At 27.9% G+C, this 25,691-nt stretch overlaps 1 protein-coding gene across 2 annotated transcripts in view; it reads left to right on the forward strand.

The window, feature by feature from the left end:
• Positions 1-22,920, forward strand: part of LOC119607736 (transcription factor mef2A-like) — a 57,487-nt gene extending 34,567 nt beyond the window's left edge. For both annotated transcript variants that reach the window (XM_037961824.1, XM_037961825.1), the window contains exon 6: positions 22,898-22,920. In XM_037961824.1, coding sequence (XP_037817752.1) covers positions 22,898-22,905 — 8 coding nt within the window. In that variant the 3' untranslated portion in view covers positions 22,906-22,920. The remainder of the gene's footprint in view (positions 1-22,897) is intronic.
• Positions 22,921-25,691: the final 2,771 nt, after the last annotated feature.

The following is a 25,691-nucleotide window of genomic DNA, read 5'->3' on the forward strand; positions in this document are numbered from 1 at the left end:
AATTTTAGATTTTTTTGGAAAATTTCAATTTATTTATGTTCGAAATTTCGATGTATTGAAAATTGTAAAAAAATGTTAGACCCAACGATCCTTAAACATTTTCGAAAATCTCAGTTTATTCGTATATAAAAATTCGAAATTATTATCAAAAAATGTTGAAAACTTTTCAAATAATCTCTAAAACATGAAGATCTTTAAAAATATTAAAAAATTTAAATTTATTTATGTTCGAAAATTCGAAATTATATTCGAAATAGTTTTAAAAGTTGTAAAACTAATCGTCATATTATAAGGATGCTTAAAAAGTATTCGAATATTTGGAAATATTTATGCTCAAAGATCGAATCCAAAGTTTGATCAAAACATTTAGAAATTTGTTAATAATCTTTAGATTAAAAATTCGAACTTATGTTCGAAAAATGTTGAGAACTTATAAAATAACATCTAGATCTTGAGGATCTTTAAAAATTTTCATTTTTTTGTATTCAGATTAAAAGAAAACTTTTAAAGTAATCTCATGATCATGAAAATTCTTAAAAAAATATATTTATTTTCGAAAACTCGAACTTATGCTCGAAAAATGTTAATGCTTTATAATGATTTCGAGATCTTGTGGATCCACTAGAAATTTTACGAAATTCGAAAATTTTATCTTATTTAATCTTAAAACCAAAAGAAATTTTATAAAATAATCTCAAGATCATGAAGATTTTTAAACAATTTTCGAAAATTCGAACTCTATTTGAAAATTTTTTAAGCTATGATCACTAGATTATAAGGATCCCATAGAAAAGTTTTTAAATTCGAATTTTTTCAAATCATGATCACTAGATCATAAGGATGCCATAGCAAAGTTCTCAAGATCATTAGGATTCTTACAATTTTTTTTTTGAAAAATCAAACTTTTTTCGAAAATTTCTTAAGCTGTAACTTGATCACTAGCTCATGAGGATCCCATAGAAAAGTTCTAAAAGTTCGAAGTTTTTAATTCTATATCATGTTCGAAAAACGTTTAAAGCTTTAAAATTATGATCACTAGATCATTAGAATCCCAAAGAAAATTTCTAAAATTAATTTGTTTAATTCTATATCATGTTCGAAAAATGTTTTCAGCTTTAAAATCTTTGAAATTTAATCTTTTGAAATTCGAACTTATGTTTGTGAGGATCGTAAAAATATTTGAAAATTAAAATTCATTTATGTTCGAATATTCGAACATGTGTGCGAAACATTTTGAAAGCTTTTAAAATAATCTGTATATTATAAGGATGTTAAAATATGTTCGAAAATTCAATTCTTTTATATTCGAAAATTCGAACTTATATTCGAAAAATTTTAAAAATTCTTAAAATAATCTCTTAATCATAAGGAATCATAAAATTTTAATATTAATTGAAACTAGAGACGATTTTGTATATATTATTCGAAAATTTCTTAAGCTGTAAGATGATCACTAGCTCATGAGGATCCCATAGAAAAGTTCTAAAAGTTCGAACGTTTGAAGCTTTAAAATCGTGATCACTAGATCACAAGAATCCCAAAGAAAATTTCTAAAATTAATTTGTTTAATTCTATATCATGTTCGAAAAACGTTTTAAGCTTTAAAATCTTTGAAAATTAATCTTTTGAAATTCGAACTTATGTTTGAAGCTTTCTGACAATTGTAAAAATATTTGAAAATTAAAATTTATTTATGTTCGAATATTCGAACATGAGTTTGAAATATTATGAAAGCTTTTTAAATAATCTGTATATTATAAGGATGTTAAAATATATTCGAAAATACAATTTTTTGATGTTCGAAAAATTTTAAAAATTCTTAAAATGATCTCTAAATTATAAGGAATCATAAAATTATAATTTTAATTGAATATAAAACGATTTCTTATAAATTAAACAATTTCGAACGTAAAAATTTAAAAAAAAAAAAATAAAAATTTCTATGAATTTTAAAATATTTTTAATAATATTAAAAAATTTTAAAATTTTTCAAAAATCTTAAAATTCCTTTACTTTTTTTAAAATTTTTCAAAAATCGAAAAATTCCTTTACTTTTTTGAGAAAAAAATTCTAATTGAATAAATTCCTTTAAGTAACTGTCATTTATCAGTATTTCATTAACTAACCATGTTTAGTATAGTCAAGTCTTTGTCATTATTTTTATTGTTTTTTTCGTACACATTCTATATAGCGGCATAATTGTCAAAATCAAGGTGGTAGTTTTCAAAAATGTTGTTGTTGTTGTTTTTCTATTATTATTGTTGTATTTTATTTGTTTACCATTTGGCTATTTTGTTTATAAAAAAAATATCTATGTATGAATTTGTATATAAATTTGTTGTTTGTTTATAGAGTGCATTTTTATAAATTTGTCATTCATAGAAAAAGTTTTTATTTAAAAGAGAATAAAAAAAATCTGTTTGTTATTTTTATTAAAAATCTGTTATAATATGATTATTACAAACAAGTTTCTCTCATTAATAATTAAGAGCAAAATCAATAGAGTAAAAAAAAACAACAACAAGGGAGTAGCAATGAAAATAAATGAATTTAATTTAAAATTTTATTTGTAATTAAAGGTGACAACGATATAGTTTTATTTGAATTTAATTAATTTATTATTTTAATTTTTATTTTGTATAAATAATTAGCATATTTTGTAGTTTTATTAACAATGTAGTGGGTTTTATTTTATTTAATTTCTTTGTTGTTATTTATATTAACAAAAAAACACAAGTGTGTTTTATTTTAATTTTTTATTTTTTCTGCAATTTTCTGTAATTATTTATAATAATGATGTTGGTTGGTTGTTTGCTTGGTTGTATATAATAGGTAGTTTTTTTACTTCTAGTATATTAGCAAAATTTTATAGTATTTAAGGTTTTTTTTCTGAAAATGTGTAATACATTTTATCCAAAATGTTTTAAACAAAATTTTTGTTTGTTTCAAAAAAAAGGGGGTGTTTTTTTATTTTGTTTATAAAAGAATTTTTCTTTTAGGCGTATTTTTCTGTTTAGTATTTCTCTACATTTTCATATTATAAAAATTAGGTAATTAATTAATTTTTTTTTCATTCACAAGTAATTTACATTTAATATTCTAAATTCCTTGTCATAATTTTTGTTATTATTAAACATGAAAAACACTCTTAAGTTCTCTAATAATTTTTCAATTATTTAACACAACACACTTAATCGATAAATTCTGTTTTTTTTTGTCGCTTTTTTGTTCTACTATTTGTAACAGTTTTGTTGTTGTTTTTATACCCTATAAAACATTATTATTATTTTTTTGTCATAGAAATTGTGTGAAAAAAATACCTTTTTATTTTTACAAATTTTTGTTAAGAATTTTTTTTTCAAAATTTAAAAAAATTTATACATAAAATAATTAAAATTTTCTGCTTATTTATTGTTGCCTTGTGCTAAAGTATTGTTTTTGTTTTTTCTTAAAATTTTTCCTCTAAATTTTATCTTTTTATACAATTTTTATTTTATTTTTCTTTTTGTTAAGTACTCTCTCGCGCCGTCATGAAATGACTGCTTAAATATAAATTGTAAACTGAACATTTCAATACAAAAATTTCAGTTGTTTTACCCTCTGTACAATATAAAATAAAATACACAGTTGTGACAAAAACTGTTATACTGTCAAAGTATCTCAAATACAATCAAACATTCGTACAACAAATATTGTTAAAACAAAGTGCATTATTTCTTAGCAGGGATGGAAAGTTTAGTACTATCGCACATTTTTCAATACTTTTTGACAATGACAAATAGCTTAGTAAACATATTAGGGACTTTTAATATAGCTTTGCAAGTACATGTATTAATCCATAAACTAGTCAATAGATTAGTTCATACACTAGTTATAGGCTAGTTCATAGACTTCTCTATAGGCTAGTCTATAGCCTGACCAATGGACTAATAAATAAACTAGGTTATAAGCTAGACAAATAGCTATTACATAGGCTAGTCAATAGGCTAGTGAATGGACTAGTGAATAGACTACTGACTATTCAAAAGAATAGTCTAGTCAGAAGACCATTTCATAGATTGTCAATAGTCTAGCCAATAGACTGGTCAATATACTACTCAATAGCCAAGTCAAAAGGCTAGTCTATAGACTAGTTAATAGATAGTCAATAGACCAGTCCATAGACTAGTTAATATAATGGTCAATAGTATTATATAGTCACTAGTCCATAACCAATTTACTAGTCTAGTTAAAAGACTAGTCTGTAGGCTACTCAATAGACTAGTCAATAGTCTAATCAATAGTCTAGTCAATAGAGTAGGTAGTAGGCTAGTTAAAAGAATAGTCAATGGCCAAGTAATTCAATAGGCTTGTCAATACATTTGCATGTAGGCTAGACTTGTAAGTAGGCCAATCAATAGACTAGATAGTAGGCTAGTCAATTGACTAGTCAGAAGGCTAATTAATAGACTAGATAGTAGGCTAGTCAATAAACCAGATAGAAGGCTAGTCAACAGACTAGTCCATAGATTAGTCCGTAGACTTGTCAATAGACGAGTTCATTGACTGGTAAATAGACTAGTTAATAGAATAGTCAATAGACTGGTCAATATACTAGTCAATATCCAAATCAATAGGTTAGTCAATTGACTAGTCAGTAGGCTACTCAATAGAACAGTGCCTAGATTGGTCAATAGACTTGTCTATAGATTACTCAATCACTAGTCGATACACTAGTGACTAGTCAATAGTTAAGGAAATATACTAGTCAATAGACTAGTCAATAGCCAAGGCAATACACTAGTCATTAGACTAGTCAGTAGTCTAGTTAATAGACTAGTTAATAGAATAGTCAATAGACTGGTCAATATACTAGTCAATAGCCAAATTAATAGGCTAGTCAATAAACTAGTCAGTAGGTTAGTTAGTCAACAGACTAGTCAATAGTCTAGTAAATAGACTTGTCCGTTGGCTAGTTAGTAGACCAGTCTGTAGGCTAGTCAATAGATTAGTCCTTAGGCTACTCCAGAGTCTAGTCCAGTGTTTAGTCATTAGACTAGTAAATAGACTAGTCCAACAGTGCAGTCCAAAGTGTAGTCAATAGAGTAGTACACATACTAGCTAATAACCTAGTCAATAGTCTAGTCCATAGACTAATCAATAGACAAATCAATAGAGTGGTCAATAGACAAGTCAATAGACTTGTCCATAGACTAGTCCATAAACTAGTCCATAGACTTATCTTTAAACAAGCTGGATTAAACAAGCCGAAAATTAGTACTTCTTATTAGGGTTCTATAGTTGAAACGAAAAGACTTTTCGACTTTTTGCATTTAGTTAAAAGTCGATTTTTCGACTTTTTTCATTTAATTAAATGTCGACTTTTAGTATTTTATAAATAGTTGACTTTTTGACTTTCTCCGACTTTTCTACTTTTTCCGACTTTATTCTACTTTTCGACCTTTCTACTTTTCGACTTCATTTTCGAATTTTCGACTTTGCGATTTTTTTTCGACTATTTTAGAGTTTTTGACCTTTTTCGACTTTTTTCAAATTTTCGTTTATTTTTGTCTTTTTTCTACCATTTTCGAGTTTTCGAATATCTTCGACTTTTTCCGACTTTTTTCGACTTTTTGACTTTTTTCGACTTTTTTTCGACTATCTTCGACTTTTTTCTAGACGATAGTCGAGTTATAGACTTTTTTGGAACAAAATAGTCGACATTTCGACTTTTTTGACGATAGTTCGTTTTTAGAGTTTTTGGCCCTTTTCGACTTTTTTCAAATTTTCGTTTATTTTTGACTTTTTTCTACCATTTTCGAGTTTTCGACTATATTCGACTTTTTTTGACTTTTCGATTTTTTTCGACTTCGACTTTTTTCATAAACGATAGTCGAGTTATCGACTTTTTTGGAACAAAATAGTCGGCATTTCGATTATTCGAAAGTCGATTTATAGAACCCTACTTCTTATTCCAAAAATCACTCTTTAATTTGACATTTAAAACAATTTCATATATACAATTTTCCATGTCTGATTTGATATTGTATTTATACTTGTTATAGCTTTTTTTTCTTACTTCTCTCTTTTACCTATAAAATTCTTTTCATCAGTCTGGTTTTTTGTTCAAAAACATCGTCGTCATATTACTTTTTGTTATTAAATTCTCAACCCTGTTTAAGTAATCAAAACAAAAACCATAAAAAGAGATAATTTTTGTAATATATTAAGCTCTACCAAAAATCTCATTTACTCACCACTTGCCTAAAAAAGTTTGCTCTCCTTAACACTTTTATATTGAAAGAAACGCTCTCTCATATCATATCACTGTTATATACTAGGGTTTTTTATTTTGCGTGAGTGTTTTACTTGGCTTTTTTTTTTGCTAAATCATTTCTTTCGTTCTTTTTAATTCTTTTTTCTTCTACTTCTACATTTAACAACCCGGCGTATACGTGATAAAAGCAAGAAGCTGCAAAAGAATCTTTGTATGATATGCCTGATTTTGTTGTTGTTTCTTTTTTGTGACATTTGTTGTAATATCCTGGAAATTTTTTCACATCAAACGAATTCAACAAACTGTGATAAATATTTGTTTACCGGAAGTGTAAAATCTCTGGAGATTTTTATTTGTGAAAGATTTTACCGACAAATGAGGGATTAGGTGAAGAGCAATTCAAAGTGACTGTTATATATACAGAAGAGTTTTGAAACAAAGGGTTTTTTAAGATTTTAATTTATAATATTCCTATAATATTTACTTACTGATATTGACTTTACTTTTCTGAGAGTTGCTGCTTGCGAATTTATTATTTTTTCTTTATAACTGGTAAATAAGGATGACGTCATAGTCATTAAATGCGACATATGATGTCACATGTCTAAACAATTTAGAATATTTAAGATGTATCCATCTTGTTAAGACGACAAAACTCCTAAGGTTGATGTCAGAGTGCCTGCTACAAGCAATGCAAAGCTTTGCGCTACAACCCTTTCCTTGTGTTTTCCTATGTGTCATGTTAGAGTGAAAGCGAAGCTTGATGCGAGAAAACACAAGCAAAAGTTTGTAGCGCAAAGCTTCGCATCGCTTGCAGCGCTCACTCTGACATCAGCCTAAGATATAGTTTTCTTTTCAGTGACTGATACTATGTACTACTTTTACTAGTTCCTAGAGCAATTGCCTTTCGCATCGCGTTGGTAAATACGGCCGTCTCTTCATTACCATAGTAATAGCTTTGCTCAGGGCCCTTAAATTAAGTAATAGAAGAACACCATTCAGAATATATTACTATCATTGAATATAGTAATTTTAACATTCAAAGCTAGCTCGGCTATGTTTAACTCGACAGCTTGGCCATTGTCGTAATGTCCAAAGATCAATATTGAAGTGATGACAGAAAGCTGATTCAGTCTTGACAGCTTCTTTCTGTGTAGTTTTATAAGACAGAGATCTGATTGATTATCTACAAATGGTCTAAAACTTCATCAAACATTGCCGTGGGAATTTTGTAGCTCTGCTTGATATGCTAAAGTTATCAGAGAATAAACATTTTTAACCGAAATATAAACAAAAAGCTCATACACAGAGGGAAAAAGAAATATACACGCCTGGTACCTAATTGACATACGTACGACAACACTATGTAATGTTGACAACATTGCAACAATTCGTTGTCGAAATCTAAATTTTATACACATCCGTTGTCTAAATGTTAACAAACGTGATAAGCTCACTATTGACAAACAATCCGTTGTCTATAGTGAGCTTATCACGTTTGTTAACATTTAGATGTTGCGTTGTCAACATTACATAGTTATACATCACAGATACAGTCCATATTATGGAAATGTCTTGCGCTGAAGCATTACTGTTTGCGGTCTTATAGAGTCTGGTAGTCACAGAGAAGCAAATCAGCCTATAGTGTAGTTATTCTGACATTCTAATCGGATTCGAATCAGAATATAATCCGTAAGTTTTCTTATTAGAGGTAAAGACTAAAGGTGTCAACTGTCAAATGAACTGTCAAACTGCGCTCACTTTTTGACATTTTTGATCGGCATAGTCTGACATAACATAATGAAGGGAATTGAAGCTTCAACTATTCTAGCGAATTATCCATTTCATGCAGAAAAATGGACTATTTGGTAAGGATAGAACTAATGGAAAGGTCTATGACCAATCTGTCATATTGCGCTCCATATTGGACATTTAGGATCAGAAAGTCAGACATATAAAGAAGGAATTGATGCTTGAACTATTCTACCTATTACATCCAGAAACATGGACAATTTAGTGCGGTATACATGCTAGTGGATCTTATTTCTTCAAATATGACGGAGGAACTCGCGGTATGATCAGCAGGTTGGTGCTACGTGTCATACGATATTCATAGATTTTGGCAAAAACTTGAAATGTCAAGTCCATAGTTTATGCTTATAAACCAGCAACAATTGGCAACTTTGAGGCTAACATTGTACGTGTCCTTAATGGCATATGAGCAGCTATTTTCGAAAAATGGTTCAAAATTGGACGTTCAGATTATGTTTCGTTAGTGATTATTGAATAACATGATGAATTTAATGCAAGTGTACCTCTTATTTTAACCATAAGTGTAATTATTTCAAGTTCTAACAACATGTTGATCGTGTGTAGAGTGTTGCTTGTTTATTATTATTATTTTTTTTAAACAAATACATTTAAAAATAATTCTCTAACACATTCATAAATTGATGACGTTGCTCAATTATAATGGGTATGCAATTAGTTTGTGTGTAAATGAATATGTATGTAAAAAAAATGAAAAATAATTCATTTGCAATATAAGACCCAACAAAAATGATTCTATAAAACATACTTACATTACTATATAGAAAAGAATAAGAACAAGAATATTATATAGTATATAGACAACTTGTGTTGCTCTCATACATATTTATTTCGTATAGACAATAACTTTCGTTGCGGACTTTGTTGCTGCTTTTGATGTTGTTATTGTTTTTATTGTTTTTGTAATATATACTCTACTGCCATCGAAATATACAAAGATACACTCTAGGGGTGCCTGGCAACCAAAAAATTACAAAAACTTTAAGATTTTTTTTTTTTTTATTTTATTCATACTTATAGATACAAATAACAAAAACAACTATAAGGAAATATAAAAACAAACAAAAACATTTATTTTTTTTTTCATAATAAAATAAATAAAATATGACCTTAATTTGTTTTATGTATTTAAAAATTGGACTTTTAAGGAATTTGAGACAACAAGACTTAATTTAACTGTTGAGACAGACTATGTTGGGGATTAGACAACTTCTTAAAATGCACGTGTAAAATGGGATTTTTTTTTTCGTTAAAATGTTTTAAAAATTAATTTGATGAAGTAAGCAACAAATAAACAAACAAACAATTTAAGTTAGAGTAAGAGTAATGTAATGGAACAATTTTAATGCAAATATTTGTTGTTAAACATATTTATAATTTGAAAATTTATTTGATGAATAATTAAGGACAACGTCATTAAATGCTTTTTTGCAAAAAGATGGTCATTGGATAAATTCTATTATTAAATGCTACAGGATGATTAATGTTTAGGTAGTGATTTATATGAGATATTCTTGTTAGTAGACCAGTTTTTTCATTTAGTTAAAAGTCGACTTTTCGACTTTTTGCATTTTATGAAAAGTCGATTTTTCGACTTTTTTCATTCCAATTAAAAGTCGACTTTTAGACTTTTCGGCTATAAGTATTTTATAAATAGTCGACTTTTCGACTTTTTCCGACTTTTTTCGACTTTTCGACTTTTTGACTATTTTCGACTTCTTTCGACTTTTTTCCGACTATTTTTTGACTTTTTTCGAGTTTTTCCGACTATTTTAGAGTTTTTGACTTTTTTTTTACTTTTTTTAAATTTTCGACTATTTTTGACTTGTTTCAACAATTTTCGAGTTTTCGACTTTTTTCGACTTTTTACGACTTTCAGACTTTTTGACTTTTCGACTTTTTTCGACTTTTATTAACAAAGTCGACTTTTTTCACAGACGATAGTCGAGTTATCGACTTTTTTGGAACAAAATAGTCGACTTCGACTTTTCGAATTTTTTTGACAAAAGTCGATTGTTCGATTATTCGAAAGTCAATTTATAGAACCCTACAAACCAACCTTGTATTCAAATTTTTAGATCATCCAACAAGATGTCACGATCTTATTTCACACTGGCAGAACAATGAATCATATCTCCTCTTTTATGGCACCTTGTTTAAAAGAAAATTTTCATGAACTTGGTCACGGTAGGGAATCGAAGATTCAAGATATCCCTGAAGTTAGGCAACGTCGCTTGGAACAATTTTGAATTTATATCACAATACCTATAAGATGTAAATTATCTGGAAAACTTGGTATGACACAATCTATATTGGCGTTTCAACTAAGGAAGGCTTTGGATAGATGTTCTCCGCAAGAAAGAATTATCTTTTCTCTTATATGAATCTTAGTCATTATAATAACTATATAATAACTCGTTAATATCGGATTAATACTTTTTGTCAGAAGAAATAAAATTCTAGAGAAACTTTTCAGATCGCAATAATGTCGAAGATAGCTGGATTAAAAACTTTGTCCCGGACAAGACGTTCTCAGTCAATACTAACTATTTAAAATATAAACGGACTCTGCAATCTGAATTTTTCTGTGAGTAGCTTGTCCCCTTGGTTTCTCTGATATTCTAACTATTTAAAATATAAACGGACTCTGCAATCTGAATTTTTCTGTGAGTAGCTTGTACCCTTGGTTTCTCTGATATTCAGTTCTTCTCGAAATATATGATAATTTATTATCGAGACATCGCCAAGATTCGAACACTTTGAGCTCCACATCTTAGCTCAGTGTGGAGATATGATAGTCCTCTTAAATCGTAACAAATCTGCTTTTAAATTTGGGATCTCTCAGTTTTTCTTGAAGTATACGAGAATTTATTATCGATATATCGACAAATTTCGTACTCTATGAGCTCTACATCTTAGGTCAGTCTATATATATAATATACCTCCCGAATCGTACTAAATCTGCTTTTAAATTTAAAAGGCAACAGTCTAGACATGATCTCAGTTAATACTAACTGTTTAACATATAAATGGACTCTGGATTCTGAAGTTTTCTGCGATTAGCCTGTCTTCTTGTTATTTCTTGAAATATACGAGACAATGACAAGGTTCGGGCTCTATGAGCTCTACATCGCAGGCCAGTTTAGATTCTAGACTCTGGGATCTGAAGTTTTCTGTGATTAGCTTATCTTATTGGTATCTCTCGGTTCTTCTCGAAGTATACGATAATCTATTATCGAGATATCGACATGTTTCGTACTCTATGAGCTCTACATCTTAGGTCAGTCTAGGGATATGATAGTCCTCCTAAATCGCAAGAGAATGATTACAGTGCATACGTAGAATACATGATAATACGATCTCAGACTATACTAATAGTTCAACATCTGAAACATGGAACTTTCTCGGGAATTTTCTCTCGCCAGCCAGAGATCTTTACTTTTCCCTCTGATATCTAATCTGACCTAAGTTAAATCATGAGACGTTGATCCTTGAATAGTTACCTGAACAGTATTACTCCTATCAAGGATCTTAACGTCAATCCAATAAGATCGAAATGATCTTAATTGCATTCACTTTCTATTAAAGGCTAAACAACACTTTCTCATTCCTGTAAATGAAAAAAGGCGGGAAAAATTCTCGATTAACGGGTCGTGCTTGAAGGGAACTATGCCGCAACAAATTCTTATATTCTACTGATCGTGTTATGTAGAAATCAATCAAATCAAGGTCTTGAAATTTCTAACTTGTATTGGTAGAAATTCCCGAATTTATTTAAAATTGATTGAAGTATTGCGTTTAAGTTGATAGGAAGATCGCGACATTGATCTTGATGTACGAATGACAGACTAAACCCAGGTGATCAAAACTTTTGGATCCTGATAGAAATACTTTAAGTTTTTTCTGACACATGTCGAATATACTTGAAGGAAACTATGTCCCAAAAATATGATTATATTCTACTGATCGTGTTATGTAGAAATCAATCAAATCAAGGGCTTGAAATGGCCTTGTGTTGGAAATTCCCGGACTGAATTTAATTAAATTGAAGTATTGCGGTTAGGTTGAGGAGACATTTTTGGCGAAAAGTTAAATTAATAGGAAGATCGTGACATTGATATTGATGTACGAATGACAGACTAAATCCATGTGATCAAAACTCTTCGATCTTGATAGAAATACTTAAAGTTTCTTATAGTTACTTCTGCCACATGTCGGATCTACTGAAGAGGCTGCAGATCTAAGGTGATCTTTGATCCTGTTAGAAATTTTACTCAAAATTTGCTATCGAAATTTGTTGCTGCAACGAAAACGCATTCGATCGCGAATAATAATAATTCAGTAACTGATTAAACACAATTTAAGTTCGATACTAATTTACGTCCATAGTTTAGTTAAGTTTAAAAATAAATTTATTTCAAAAGAATGCTTTCTTTCATTGACTTCTCAGACCAACGTTGGCAAAGAACTAATTCTCGCCAACAAAACGAAAAAAAAACTTAGAATTTCCTTGTAATAATACTCAACAAAAGTATAACAGTTTCACAATACTGTTATACAAAACAAATCAAAGAAAAGCGAGTACAGTATTTTCTTATTTCCTATTTATACTACGTTTCGGTATTTTATTCTTTTTTTTTTTTCTTATTATTTTAATAATGATTTTGCGCATTTGTTAATTTTTGTTGTTGTTGCCTCTTGTACAATTAACGCTCCCATTTTCGGGTAATTTCAATGTAAAAAAACATGGGAAAACTTGTGGTGCGTTGCAATAAATTTAATGAAATTTCTTATATGAGTACAACTAACATTTTTACTGAGTAGATAATACGTCATATAATTTTGGCATTTAAACAAGAGAGCAGAGAATTTGCTCTCTTTCTATTAACAATAACAACAGGAAAAACGTGTTGTTTTTGGCGTAAAGCAATTGTCAAATGAAATATAAAAAACTGACAAGCAAGAAATGACAGCTTTAACAAACCAACAAAAAAAAATTACGTCTAAACGACATGTCGACATTTAATAGTGGTTGAAGTTCAAATTTGACATATAAAACTGTTATACAAAATAAAATTTATTTTGAATATTTAGTATAGAAAAACAAAAAATCTGATTTTTTTTCTTGGCCAATGTCATTAATGAATTATTTACATACAAATATATAAATTTACTAAAGATTTTGCTTTTTCTTTTGTGAATAGTTTCAATTTGAAATTTATTTATTTATTACTTTTACTGCTGCTGCTGGCTGTCACTTTTTCATAGTAAATTTTTAGCCAATTAAATTTACGTTGAATTGAAATTGTTTTCTTTTATTCTAATTTTTTATTTATTTTTTTTCTGCTCTTGTCTATCTATGTGTAAATGACATGGCTGTAGTGTAATGTAAACATGTGTTGTGTATGGTGTGGGTTTAATTGTTTACATGCTTGAGTAAGGGGTGTAATTGTTTATAAGGAGGGAATATTCAAATAATTATTTTTTTAGGAATTTGTTATCATAGTTATATTGTTTACCTACAGGGTAAATTAATAAAAGGTTTTATATTTACCCAGTTAAAGAAAATTTTTTTGATTTTTATAAATTTTTTAAAAGTTAAAACAAGTTTTATTCTATGTCTGTTATGATTTTGAGACAATTCTTGTGTATTTTATTGTTGACACGAGGTAAAATAGAAAATTTAACTTATGTATTTGAAGAAAACTTTTAAGTATTTATGAAAAATGTTTAAATTTACCCAAAGTAAATAATTCGTATTCTAAATTGTAGTTTTTTACATTGTGTAAACAGTTTTTGCTGAAATTTGTCATTGTTTACACAAAGTAAATGTAAATTATACACTAGGTAAATAAGTTTTTTGAAGAATACATTTAGTAAATCTAGTTTTTATGCAATTTTAAAGAATTTTTTTATTTTACATCAAGTAAAATGTAAAATTTACCTAATGTAAAGAAAGAAAATTTTAAGCAGTTATGGAAAATATAAAAATTTACCCACTGTAAACAATAAGTTTTCTAAAAAGTAATTCTCTACATTGTGTAAATAATGTAACTTTATATAATTATCAAAAAAAGACATGGTTTACATAGTGTAAAGACTTTTTGCTTAAAATTTACATTGTTTACATAAAGTAAATGTAAATTACACACAAGGTAAATATGTTTTTGTTGATGGATACATTGAGTAAATCTCGTTTTTGTGCAATTTTTCAGACTTTTTTTATTTTACATCAAGTAAAATGTTAAATTTACCTTATGTAAAGAAAGAAAATTTAAAGCCGTTATGGAAAGTAAACAATTAGTTTTCTAAAAAGAAATTCTTTACATTGTGTAAATAATGTAATTTATTATAATAATCGAAAAAATACATTGTTTACATAGTGTTAAGACTTATTGGTTAAAATTTACATTGTTTACATAAAGTAAACTTAAATTATACACAAGGTAAATAAGTTTTTGTTGAGGATTACATTTATTAAAACTCATTTTTGTGCAATTATTCAGTATTTCTTTAGTTTACATCAAGTAAAATGTACCTAATGTAAAGAAAGAAAATTTAAAGCCGTTATGGAAAATATAAAAATTTACTCAAAGTAAACAATTAGTTTTCCAAAAAGTAATCCTTTACATTGTGTAAATAATGTAACTTTATATAATTATCAAAAAAGACATGGTTTACATAGTGTAAAGACATTTTGCTTAAAATTTTCATTGTTTACATAAAGTAAACGTAAATTATACACAAGGTAAATAAGTTTTTGTTGAAGATTACATTTAGTAAAACTCATTTTTGTGCAATTTTTCAGTATTTCTTTAGTTTACATCAAGTAAAATGTACAATTTACCTAAAGTAAAGAAAGAAAATTTTAAGCCGTTATGGAAAATATGAAACTTTACCCAAAGTAAACAATTAGTTTTCTAAAAAGTAATTATTTACATTGTGTAAATAACATATTTTATTATAATAATCGAAAAAATACATTGTTTACATAGTGTAAAGAAATTTTGCTTAAAATTTTCATTGTTTACATAAAGTAAACGTAAATTATACACAGGGTAAATAAGTTTTTGTTGAGGATTACATTAGTAAAACTCATTTTTGTGCAATTTTTCAGTATTTCTTTAGTTTACATCAAGTAAAATGTGAAATTTACCTAATGTTAAGAAAGAAAATTTTAAGCAGTTATGGAAAATAAAAAAATTTACTCAAGGTAAACAATTAGTTTTCTAAAAAGTAATTGTTTACATTGTGTAAATAATGTAAATTTTATATAATTATCAAAAAAAGACATAGTGTAAAGATTTTTGCTTAAAATTGTTATTGTTTACATAAAGTAAACGTAAAATATAAAAGGTATATTGAGGGATACATTGAGTAAATCTCGTTTTTGTGCAATTTTTCAGTATTTCTTTAGTTTACATCAAGTAAAATGTAAAATTTACTTAATGTAAAGAAAGAAAATTTTAAGTCGTTATGGAAAATATAAACATTTACTCAAAGTAAACTATTTTTTCTCTAAATTATGTAAATAATGTAATTTTTTCCAATATTTAAGAAAAATACATTGTTACATAGTGGAAAAACTTGTTGCTTAAAAAAATTATTATTTACATAAAGTAAGTGTAAATTATACCCAAGGCCATTAATTTTGTTTTTATAATTTACATTAAATAAATCGCCTTTATAGTGTAATGTTGTATATTTTTTACTTTACATCAAGTAAAAAGTAAATTTTACCTCATGTAATTAATGTAGATTCTAAGTAGTTACGGTAAATGTAAAAATTTAACCAAAGTAAACAATCAGTTTTATAAAATCAAATTCTTTACATTGTGTAAATAATATAAATTATTAAAAAAAATTGAAAAATACGTTGTTTACATCAAGTAAATAATGCTTAATTAAAATTTTAATTGTTTACCTTATGTAAATTTTACATTTTCCAAACTAAACATTTAATTAACAATTATTTACATTATGTAAATAATGTAATTTTTATACTATTGTATGCTTTACATTTTGTATTGAAACTTTGACTAGAAAAAAGTAAAAATACATAGTTTACATAACGTAAAATTTGTTATTACAAAATTGATATTGTTTACACAATGTAAATAATGTATTTTTTAAAGTTTAAAACTTTTTTTTTCTTTACACCATGTAAACAATGTAAATTTGGATAATTTTAAACATTTTTGATGTTTATTGTAAACAAATTTGAATTTACACGGTGTTTCATTTTAAAGTACATTGTTGACATGATGTAAATAATGCAATTTTTCAATAATACATGTAAATCTAAAAAAAACAAAAATTGTGTTTAAAATTTTGTATTATTTACATTATGTAAACAATGTATAGCTTAGGTAAAATATGAAATTTTTAATAATCTAAGTAATATTTATCTAATAAAACTTATGTAAATATCTTTTTTCTTAAAAATTTACATTGTTTACACAATGTAAATACTGTATTTTTTTATAGTCGTACAAGAAAAACTTCATAATTAACAAATGTAAAGAATTGTTTTTTTTAAATTTTACATTATACTTTTATTTACACCATGTAAACAATGTATTTTTAGGTTATTTTGTAATTTTTGATGTTTGTTGTAAAGAATTCATCTTTGTGTAAATTACACTGAAATTACATCTTTAAAACTTCCATACTTTTCCATTCTTCTTTCAACTCTCAAACAAACACGAAACAAAATCTCTTATTCTTATAAAAAATCTTTATTGTTCCCTTTATTTTGTTCCTAATTACATACTTTACACATATTGTTCAAATAATCTCTCTATACTACTAACCTATATCACATTTGTTGTGTATAAAAATGTCAGTACATCTTTGACCCATTTTATTTCCCTTAAACGGAAATAAATATTTTTTGTACTTGTACTCTTACTCTTTCAATATTTGTTCTCTCACTCTTGTCGTTATTTGTATTTCATTTAAGTTTGCTCTTTGACCTTAATTTTTACAATTTCAAACATACAATTGAATAAAGTTTCTATACTACTTTACTTTACTGCATATAAACCAAGGAAAAATTTACATATTTACACGTAGTAAAATATATATTTTTTTACAAGTAAAATAGTCTGGCGCCTAATAGTTGTAATCAAATAAGATCGTAATGTTAGCTGTCAATAAATAAATAATGATGACTGTCTTATCCTGAGAATATTTTTAATATAGGAAAAGGCATAAGAACAAGTTTAAATATTAGAAATATTCATCAAAAAGTATAAATTTTCTTTTAAAATTTATAAAAATACAATAGGGTTTTGTTTCCCGACATCGTATCACACAACAGTTTATCTCTCTATTTCACTTTGTTGGTTAATCTATATTTGCTGACCTCTAATTGTTATTTACTCTGCGAAATCGTAAACTTTCTGTTTTTATTTATCTTCATTATTGTATTACCATTTTTTGCTTTAATTGTGCTAAACTTAAATATTGTAAATATGTCGTTTATATTTAAACTGTGACATGTCATTAAATTTAATGGTATTTTATAGCATTGAACTTGCCACTGCTGATTAGTATGTACATGCCACCGATATTTGTTTAACAAATAAATTTTATATAGACCAAAAACAACATACATATCTATTTATATGATTTTCAGAGATTTAAAAGTATCAATTAGGGAAAAATATTTAAAAGTTAAGTTCTAATTCAGTTCTAGTTCAGTTCAAGACTATAGCTCAAGACTAGACTATAGACTAGGCTATAGACTAGACTATAGACTAGACTATAGACTAGACTATAGACTAGACTATAGACTAGACTATAGACTAGACTATAGACTAGACTATAGACTAGACTATAGACTAGACTATAGACTAGACTATAGACTAGACTATAGACTAGACTATAGACTAGACTATCTAGACTATAGACTAGACTATAGACTAGACTATAGACTAGACTATAGACTAGACTATAGACTAGACTATAGACTAGACTATAGACTAGGCTATAGACTAGACTATAGACTAGACTATAGACTAGACTATAGACTAGACTATAGACTAGACTATAGACTAGACTATAGACTAGACTATAGACTAGACTATAGACTAGACTATAGACTAGACTATAGACTAGACTATAGACTAGACTATAGACTAGACTATAGACTAGACTATAGACTAGACTATAGACTAGACTATAGACTAGACTATAGACTAGACTATAGACTAGACTATAGACTAGACTATGACTATAGACTAGACTATAGACTAGACTATAGACTAGACTATAGACTAGACTATAGACTAGATATAGACTAGACTATAGACTAGACTATAGACTAGACTATAGACTAGACTATAGACTAGACTATAGACTAGACTATAGACTAGACTATAGACTAGACTATAGACTAGACTATAGACTAGACTATAGACTAGACTATAGACTAGACTATAGACTAGACTATAGACTAGACTAAGACTAGACTATAGACTAGACTATAGACTAGACTATAGACTAGACTATAGACTAGACTATAGACTAGACTATAGACTAGACTATAGACTAGACTATATAGACTAGACTGACTATAGACTAGACTATAGGAACTAGACTATAGACTAGACTATAGACTAGACTATAGACTAGACTATAGACTAGACTATAGACTAGCTATAGATAGACTCTAGACTAGACTATAGACCTAGACTATAGACTAGACTACTATAGACTAGACTAGACTATAGACTAGACTAGACGGTAGACTATAGACTAGACTATAGACTAGACTATAGACTAGACTATAGACTAGACTATAGATAGACTATAGACTAGACTATAGACTAGACTATAGACTAGACTATAGACTAGACTATAGACTAGACTATAGACTAGACTATAGACTAGACTATAGAACTAGACTATGACTAGACTATAGACTAGACTATAGACTAGACTATAGACTAGACTATAGACTAGACTATAGACTAGACTATAGACTAGACTATAGACTAGACTACTAGACTAGACTATAGTCTAGACTAGACTATAGTCTAGACTAGACTATAGTCTAGACTAGACTATAGTCTAGACTATAGACTAGACTATAGACTAGACTATAGAATAGACTACAGACTAGACTATAGACTAGACTATAGACTAGACTATAGACTAGACTATAGACTAGACTATAGACTAGACTATAGACTAGACTATAGACTAGACTATAGACTAGACTATAGACTAGACTATAGACTAGACTATAGACTAGACTATAGACTAGACTATAGACTAGACTATAGACTAGACTATAGACTAGACTATAGACTAGACTATAGACTAGACTATAGACTAGACTATAGACTAGACTATAGACTAGACTATAGACTAGACTATAGACTAGACTATAGACTAGACTATAGACTAGACTATAGACTAGACTATAGACTAGAATAGTATAGACTAGACTATAGACTAGACTATAGACTAGAGTATAGACTAGACTATAGACTAGACTATAGACTAGATTAGTATAGACTAGACTATAGACTAGACTATAGACTAGACTATAGACTAGACTATAGACTAGACTATAGACTAGACTATAGACTAGACTATAGACTAGACTATAGACTAGACTATAAACTATACTATAGATTATACTATAGACTATACGATAGACTAGACTATAGATTAGACTATAGACTTTACTATAGACTAGACTATAGATCAGACTATAGACTATACTATAGACTAGACTAGACTACAGATTAGACTAGTTTATAGACAAACCATTGGACTGGAGTATAGTCGAGACTATAAACTGGTAGTCACTACTATTGACTGGTATATAGTCAATTCCATAAGTGAGGGTGTAACTTTTTATTTTAAAAATATTTCAATGTTCTGTAACTAATATTTTAAAAAAATAACTGTAAATTTTCTAAACAAAACTACCAATTCAAACAGTGGGTCAAATAAATACTATTCATGTTCAAATTTGTGTGTGTTTATATACGATATTTTGTGCTGCCTTTTTATGCCTATGGAGGAGGCGTTGTTATATATAGGATGTCTGTTTTGTGGAATTACATGGATTCCTATAACAAACACAAGCACTTTTCGTTTAAATATTTGTGTATATAATATGAATACTTTTCTCGTGTATGTCTGTGTATGTTATTGTCAGTATCCGCCTCTGTATGAGATTCTGTTATGTAATTCAATCTGTTTATCGTCGTCATCATCATGAGCACTCAAAACCAGCAGCTACAGAAAAAAAAAATAAAAAACAACAAACTTTTCACTTGTCTGCCATTTGTGGTGTTTAAAAAGTTTTCACTTTTTTGCTGGAATATAAAGAGATTATATAAGTTTAAATTAAAGGAAACAAAATTTTCAATATATTTTCTATAAAAAACAGGTTGAAGCAATAACATAAAGAGTTAACACATACATTTATAGATTTATAAATATGTTTGTGTGAATTAATTTTCTATTTCAATAATGGTTTATATAAAAACATTATGTTGTCTATATTTTTTCTTTTCATTCCTGCTATTGTTGATGTTTTGTATTGATTTTGTTTACATCAATCAATATGTTTGTTTAGAAAATGGAAAAAAGGATTCATGTTAACTAAATTGCGGAAGGATATTTTCTAAGGCTGATAATTGGCTTTTTTTAGAAAATATTTGTATTGGTATTGGTGTTTTGTTTGCGGTTGTGGGTGTCTGTGTGTTAAAGTGTATATGTATGTGTAAGTTTGGTTTGTGTCCTTAAATAAATGTGGTTATGTTTGCGGTTTTATTGTCATGGTCATTACATAAATTGTTATTTGTTTTTAATACGTGGTTAAAGTGACAATTAAGTGAAGGAGTAACGTCATTGAAAAGTTTAAAAACTTTTCTAGTTCAGTTCTAGTTCAGTTCTAGTTCAGTTCTAGTTCAGTTCTAGTTCAGTTCTAGTTCATTCTAGTTCAGTTCTAGTTCTAGTTCAGTTCTAGTTCAGTTCTAGTTCAGTTCTAGTTCAGTTCTAGTTCAGTTCTAGTTCAGTTCTAGTTCAGTTCTAGTTCAGTTCTAGTTCAGTTCTAGTTCAGTTCTAGTTCAGTTCTAGTTCAGTTCTAGTTCAGTTCTAGTTCAGTTCTAGTTCAGTTCTAGTTCAGTTCTAGTTCAGTTCTAGTTCAGTTCTAGTTCAGTTCTAGTTCAGTTCTAGTTCAGTTCTAGTTCAGTTCTAGTTCAGTTCTAGTTCAGTTCTAGTTCAGTTCTAGTTCAGTTCTAGTTCAGTTCTAGTTCAGTTCTAGTTCAGTTCTAGTTCAGTTCTAGTTCAGTTCTAGTTCAGTTCTAGTTCAGTTCTAGTTCAGTTCTAGTTCAGTTCTAGTTCAGTTCTAGTTCAGTTCTAGTTCAGTTCTAGTTCAGTTCTAGTTCAGTTCTAGTTCAGTTCTAGTTCAGTTCTAGTTCAGTTCTAGTTCAGTTCTAGTTCAGTTCTAGTTCAGTTCTAGTTCAGTTCCAATTCATTCTAGTTCAGTTTTATTTCGGTTCTAGTTTTGTTCTAGTTCAATTCCAATTCATTTCTAGTTCAGTTTTAAGATTTAAAGGTCCTTGTGTTATAATTTGTAACTCTTTACTGTTAATATGTAATATTTTAATTTATCCTTGAATCTGCATAACATTTTCTCTTTTATTCCAAAGCACCGTAATTTCTTTTCATTTTAGTATACACTTTCCAGACCGGCGACTTTTATTGTCATCTCAGCAGTGTCTACAGCACAGTGTTAGGGGTATAAAACCATTGAAATCATTCTTGAATGTCCTTTTCCAAACATGCTTAAAAAATAAATAGAGGTGCCTCCAGCTGTAAATAAAAAAAAGAATATTAAGATACAGAAATTATGAATATTTTTTTAAAGGCAGGCATATGGAATAAGTTAGTGGTAAAAAATTTTTAAATATAAATTGAATAATTGTGTTTTGTTTGTAAATGTATTCGGAACCACTCCTATGTATAAAGTTCCGGATTTGAAACTATTTCTCTGTAAATAATAAATACGTACAATTAGACCAATATTTTGAAATTTTACATTACACATCAAAAGATTTGCAGCCGATATAAGTATTAATAATTTTCTCTTAACATATTGACATATTTTACAAGAAATCACCTTGCACCTTTAATTAGAAAGAAAAAAACTTTTTTACATTAAATTTTCATGAGATTTGAGTTGAATGGTTATGGTACACATACTTGCATATTTCTTCATTCCTGTCCGCTTTTGAATACATACTATTATAATAAGTATAAACTTTTAATTCTTTACATTTTTTCACATTCATTCATATTTTAAGTGGTGGGTGTAGTTTTTCTCGTTTAGTTTATTTTTCCTCCTTTTTTGTTGTATACATTTTAAAGATGATGCGGCATATTGAAGTAGAAATTTCAAGGATACGAAAAACTTTGTTTTCATTTTTTGTTTCCATATTAGAAGTATTTTTGATGTAATGTTGGTTTTTGTTGTTGCTCCTTCGCCATTATTATCGCACAGACTGGGTCAGTCAATATTTGAAAGATATTAAAAGAAATTTGTGTTTTTTTATTATTTTTTTTTTTTTTTGCTTTTAATGAGAAATTTTGTAATAATTTATAGGTCACCTTTGTAATAAATTAAATTGGGAATATTAAAATTATGTTCAAATTAAATATATAAGATATAATACATTTTAATATTTCTTTGGAATATATTTCAAAGTTCAGACTTATTTTTTTATATATTTATTTTTTACGTTTATTTTCAATTAATTTAAATTTTTCTTCTTTTCTTTCTAGGTAAGTAGTCACTTTATATTCTTTTTGATCAAGTTTAATGGGTGAGTTTTCCAATTACTAGTACAAATAATTTTGAGGAGTCTATAGACTAGACTATAGTCCAGACTATCGACTATACTATTGTTCAGATTATAGACTAGACTATAGTATGTATTATAGACCAGATTATAGTCCTAAATATGTATGGAAAATGTTATAGTCTAGACTATATTCTCGACTATAGCCGAGACTATAGGATTTGTTATAGTTCTAACTATCGAATAGTGCAGTCTATAGACTAGACTAAGACCACACTATAGACTACACAATAGTCCGGACTATTGACTACACTATATTCCGGACTATAGACTCACATATATTAACTTTAAGCCAGATCGTAGTCCTTATTATAGACAAGACTATAGACTAGAACTATAGACTAGACTATAGACTAGACTAGAGACCTAGACTATAGACTAGACTATAGACTAGACTATAGACTAGACTATAGACTAGACTCATAGACTAGACTATAGACTAGAACTATAGACTAGACTATAGACTAGACTATAGACTAGACTAATAGACTAGACTATAGACTAGACTATAGACTAACTATAGACTAGACTATAGACTAGACTATAGACTAGACTATAGACTAGACTATAGACTAGACTATAGACTAGACTAAGACTAGACTAGTAGACTAGACTATAGACTAGACTATAGACTATACTATAGAATAGACTCTAGACTAGACTATAGACTAGACTATAGACTAGACTATAGACTAGACTATAGAATAGACTAGACTATAGACTAGACTATAGACTAGACTATAGACTAGACTATAGACTAGACTATAGACTAGACTATAGACTAGACTATAGACTAGACTATAGACTAGACTATAGACTAGACTATAGACTAGACTATAGACTATACTATAGACTAGACTATAGACTAGACTATAGACTAGACTATAGACTAGACTATAGACTAGACTATAGACTAGACTAGACTACAGACCAGATTATAGTCGAAAATATAGGCCAGACTATATTTAATATAAGTTAATTATATAGTCTGGACAGACTATTTCCCAGGTTGCAGGCTCTGTAGTCCAGGCTACAGACTACACTAAGTACAGAGTATCCGATTTGTTTCGGATAAATCTGAATATTGATATTGTTTTCTTTTTCAATTATGTTAAACATACATTCTCTCGAGCTATTAGAAGAGAATACATATCATATGATCAGAACTTAGCGTTCTCAATAATTCTCATTCTCTAACGATCTACATTTGTTTACAAGTGTTGTTATTAAAGATCATTATTTTTTTGTGGTATTGTGTAATATTAACTCGTGTTTAAATATATACAAAATATATTTATTTATTAGTCTATTAACAGCCACAGAAACAACAATATTATGAGTTAAAAAAAAATAATAACAATTTGCATTACCCTTTTTATATACAAACAATATATCTGATCTCGAATAATAGACATACATACATATGCATATAAATTACTAGCAATGAATACAAGACAAAATATTTATTTGTGGTCAGAATTATGGGATGTGTTCAATAGCTAAAAAAAAAAAAATATGAAAATCAAAAACAAAATATTAAACTATTTTTACTACAACTCAAAATACACAAAACAAATATGCAATAGATTTTTGTTTTTGTAATACATTCATGTGTTTTTTTCCTACTTAAACAACTCATACAAACATGTGAATGATCCGATTCGATCCGTTTGTATTGAAATACTAATTGAAATTAATTAACAACATATCAGTTTAGTTTAAGGTTTTGAATTTACTATTAGATTTTGCTAAATAACACACATATGTACATATCATCGTATCATATAATTTCATTTCAATTTTATTTCACATTACTATTTTATCTTTATCATATGACAATAAATATTCGAAATCTATCTAACTGTTGTTGTGCTATTATATTTCGCATTTTTTCATACAAATTCTATTATAGATATTTTAAATAATTTTTTATAAGTATTTTATTGTATAATTATCATTTAGATGATAATTTGTAAACTAAATATGTATGTAGTTATAATAGTTGATCTAAATAAATGTGTAGAATTTTAGTTGGATATGTTTGTATATGTATGTTGGGGGAAAATTATTAGTTTTGCATTAGAGAAAATTATAATAAAGATTTTATAATATTGATTGCTATAGCTATAAATGAGCAAATTTAGTTTTAGCAACACGAACTTTATACTATGAAAAAAAATTTGTTTATTCATGGACATCTAGTCTATAGTCCTAGTCTATAGTCTAGTCTATAGTAGTATAGTCTAGTCTATAGTCTAGTCTATAGTCTAGTCTATAGTCTAGTCTATAGTCTAGTCTATAGTCTAGTCTATAGTCTAGTCTATAGTCTAGTCTATAGTCTAGTCTATAGTCTAGTCTATAGTCTAGTCTATAGTCTAGTCTATAGTCTAGTCTATAGTCTAGTCTATAGTCTAGTCTATAGTCTAGTCTATAGTCTAGTCTAGAGTCTAGTCTATAGTCTAGTCTATAGTCTAGTCTATAGTCTAGTCTATAGTCTAGTCTATAGTCTAGTCTATAGTCTAGTCTATAGTCTAGTCTATAGTCTAGTCTATAGTCTAGTCTATAGTCTAGTCTATAGTCTAGTCTATAGTCTAGTCTATAGTCTAGTCTATAGTCTAGTCTATAGTCTAGTCTATAGTCTAGTCTATAGTCTAGTCTATAGTCTAGTCTATAGTCTAGTCTATAGTCTAGTCTATAGTGTCTAGTCTAGTCTATAG

The sequence above is a fragment of the Lucilia sericata genome, unplaced genomic scaffold (assembly GCF_015586225.1).
Source record: "Lucilia sericata isolate MDLA Ls3-8-SP2 unplaced genomic scaffold, ASM1558622v1 Contig000738F_arrow, whole genome shotgun sequence".
NCBI lineage: Eukaryota > Metazoa > Arthropoda > Insecta > Diptera > Calliphoridae > Lucilia > Lucilia sericata.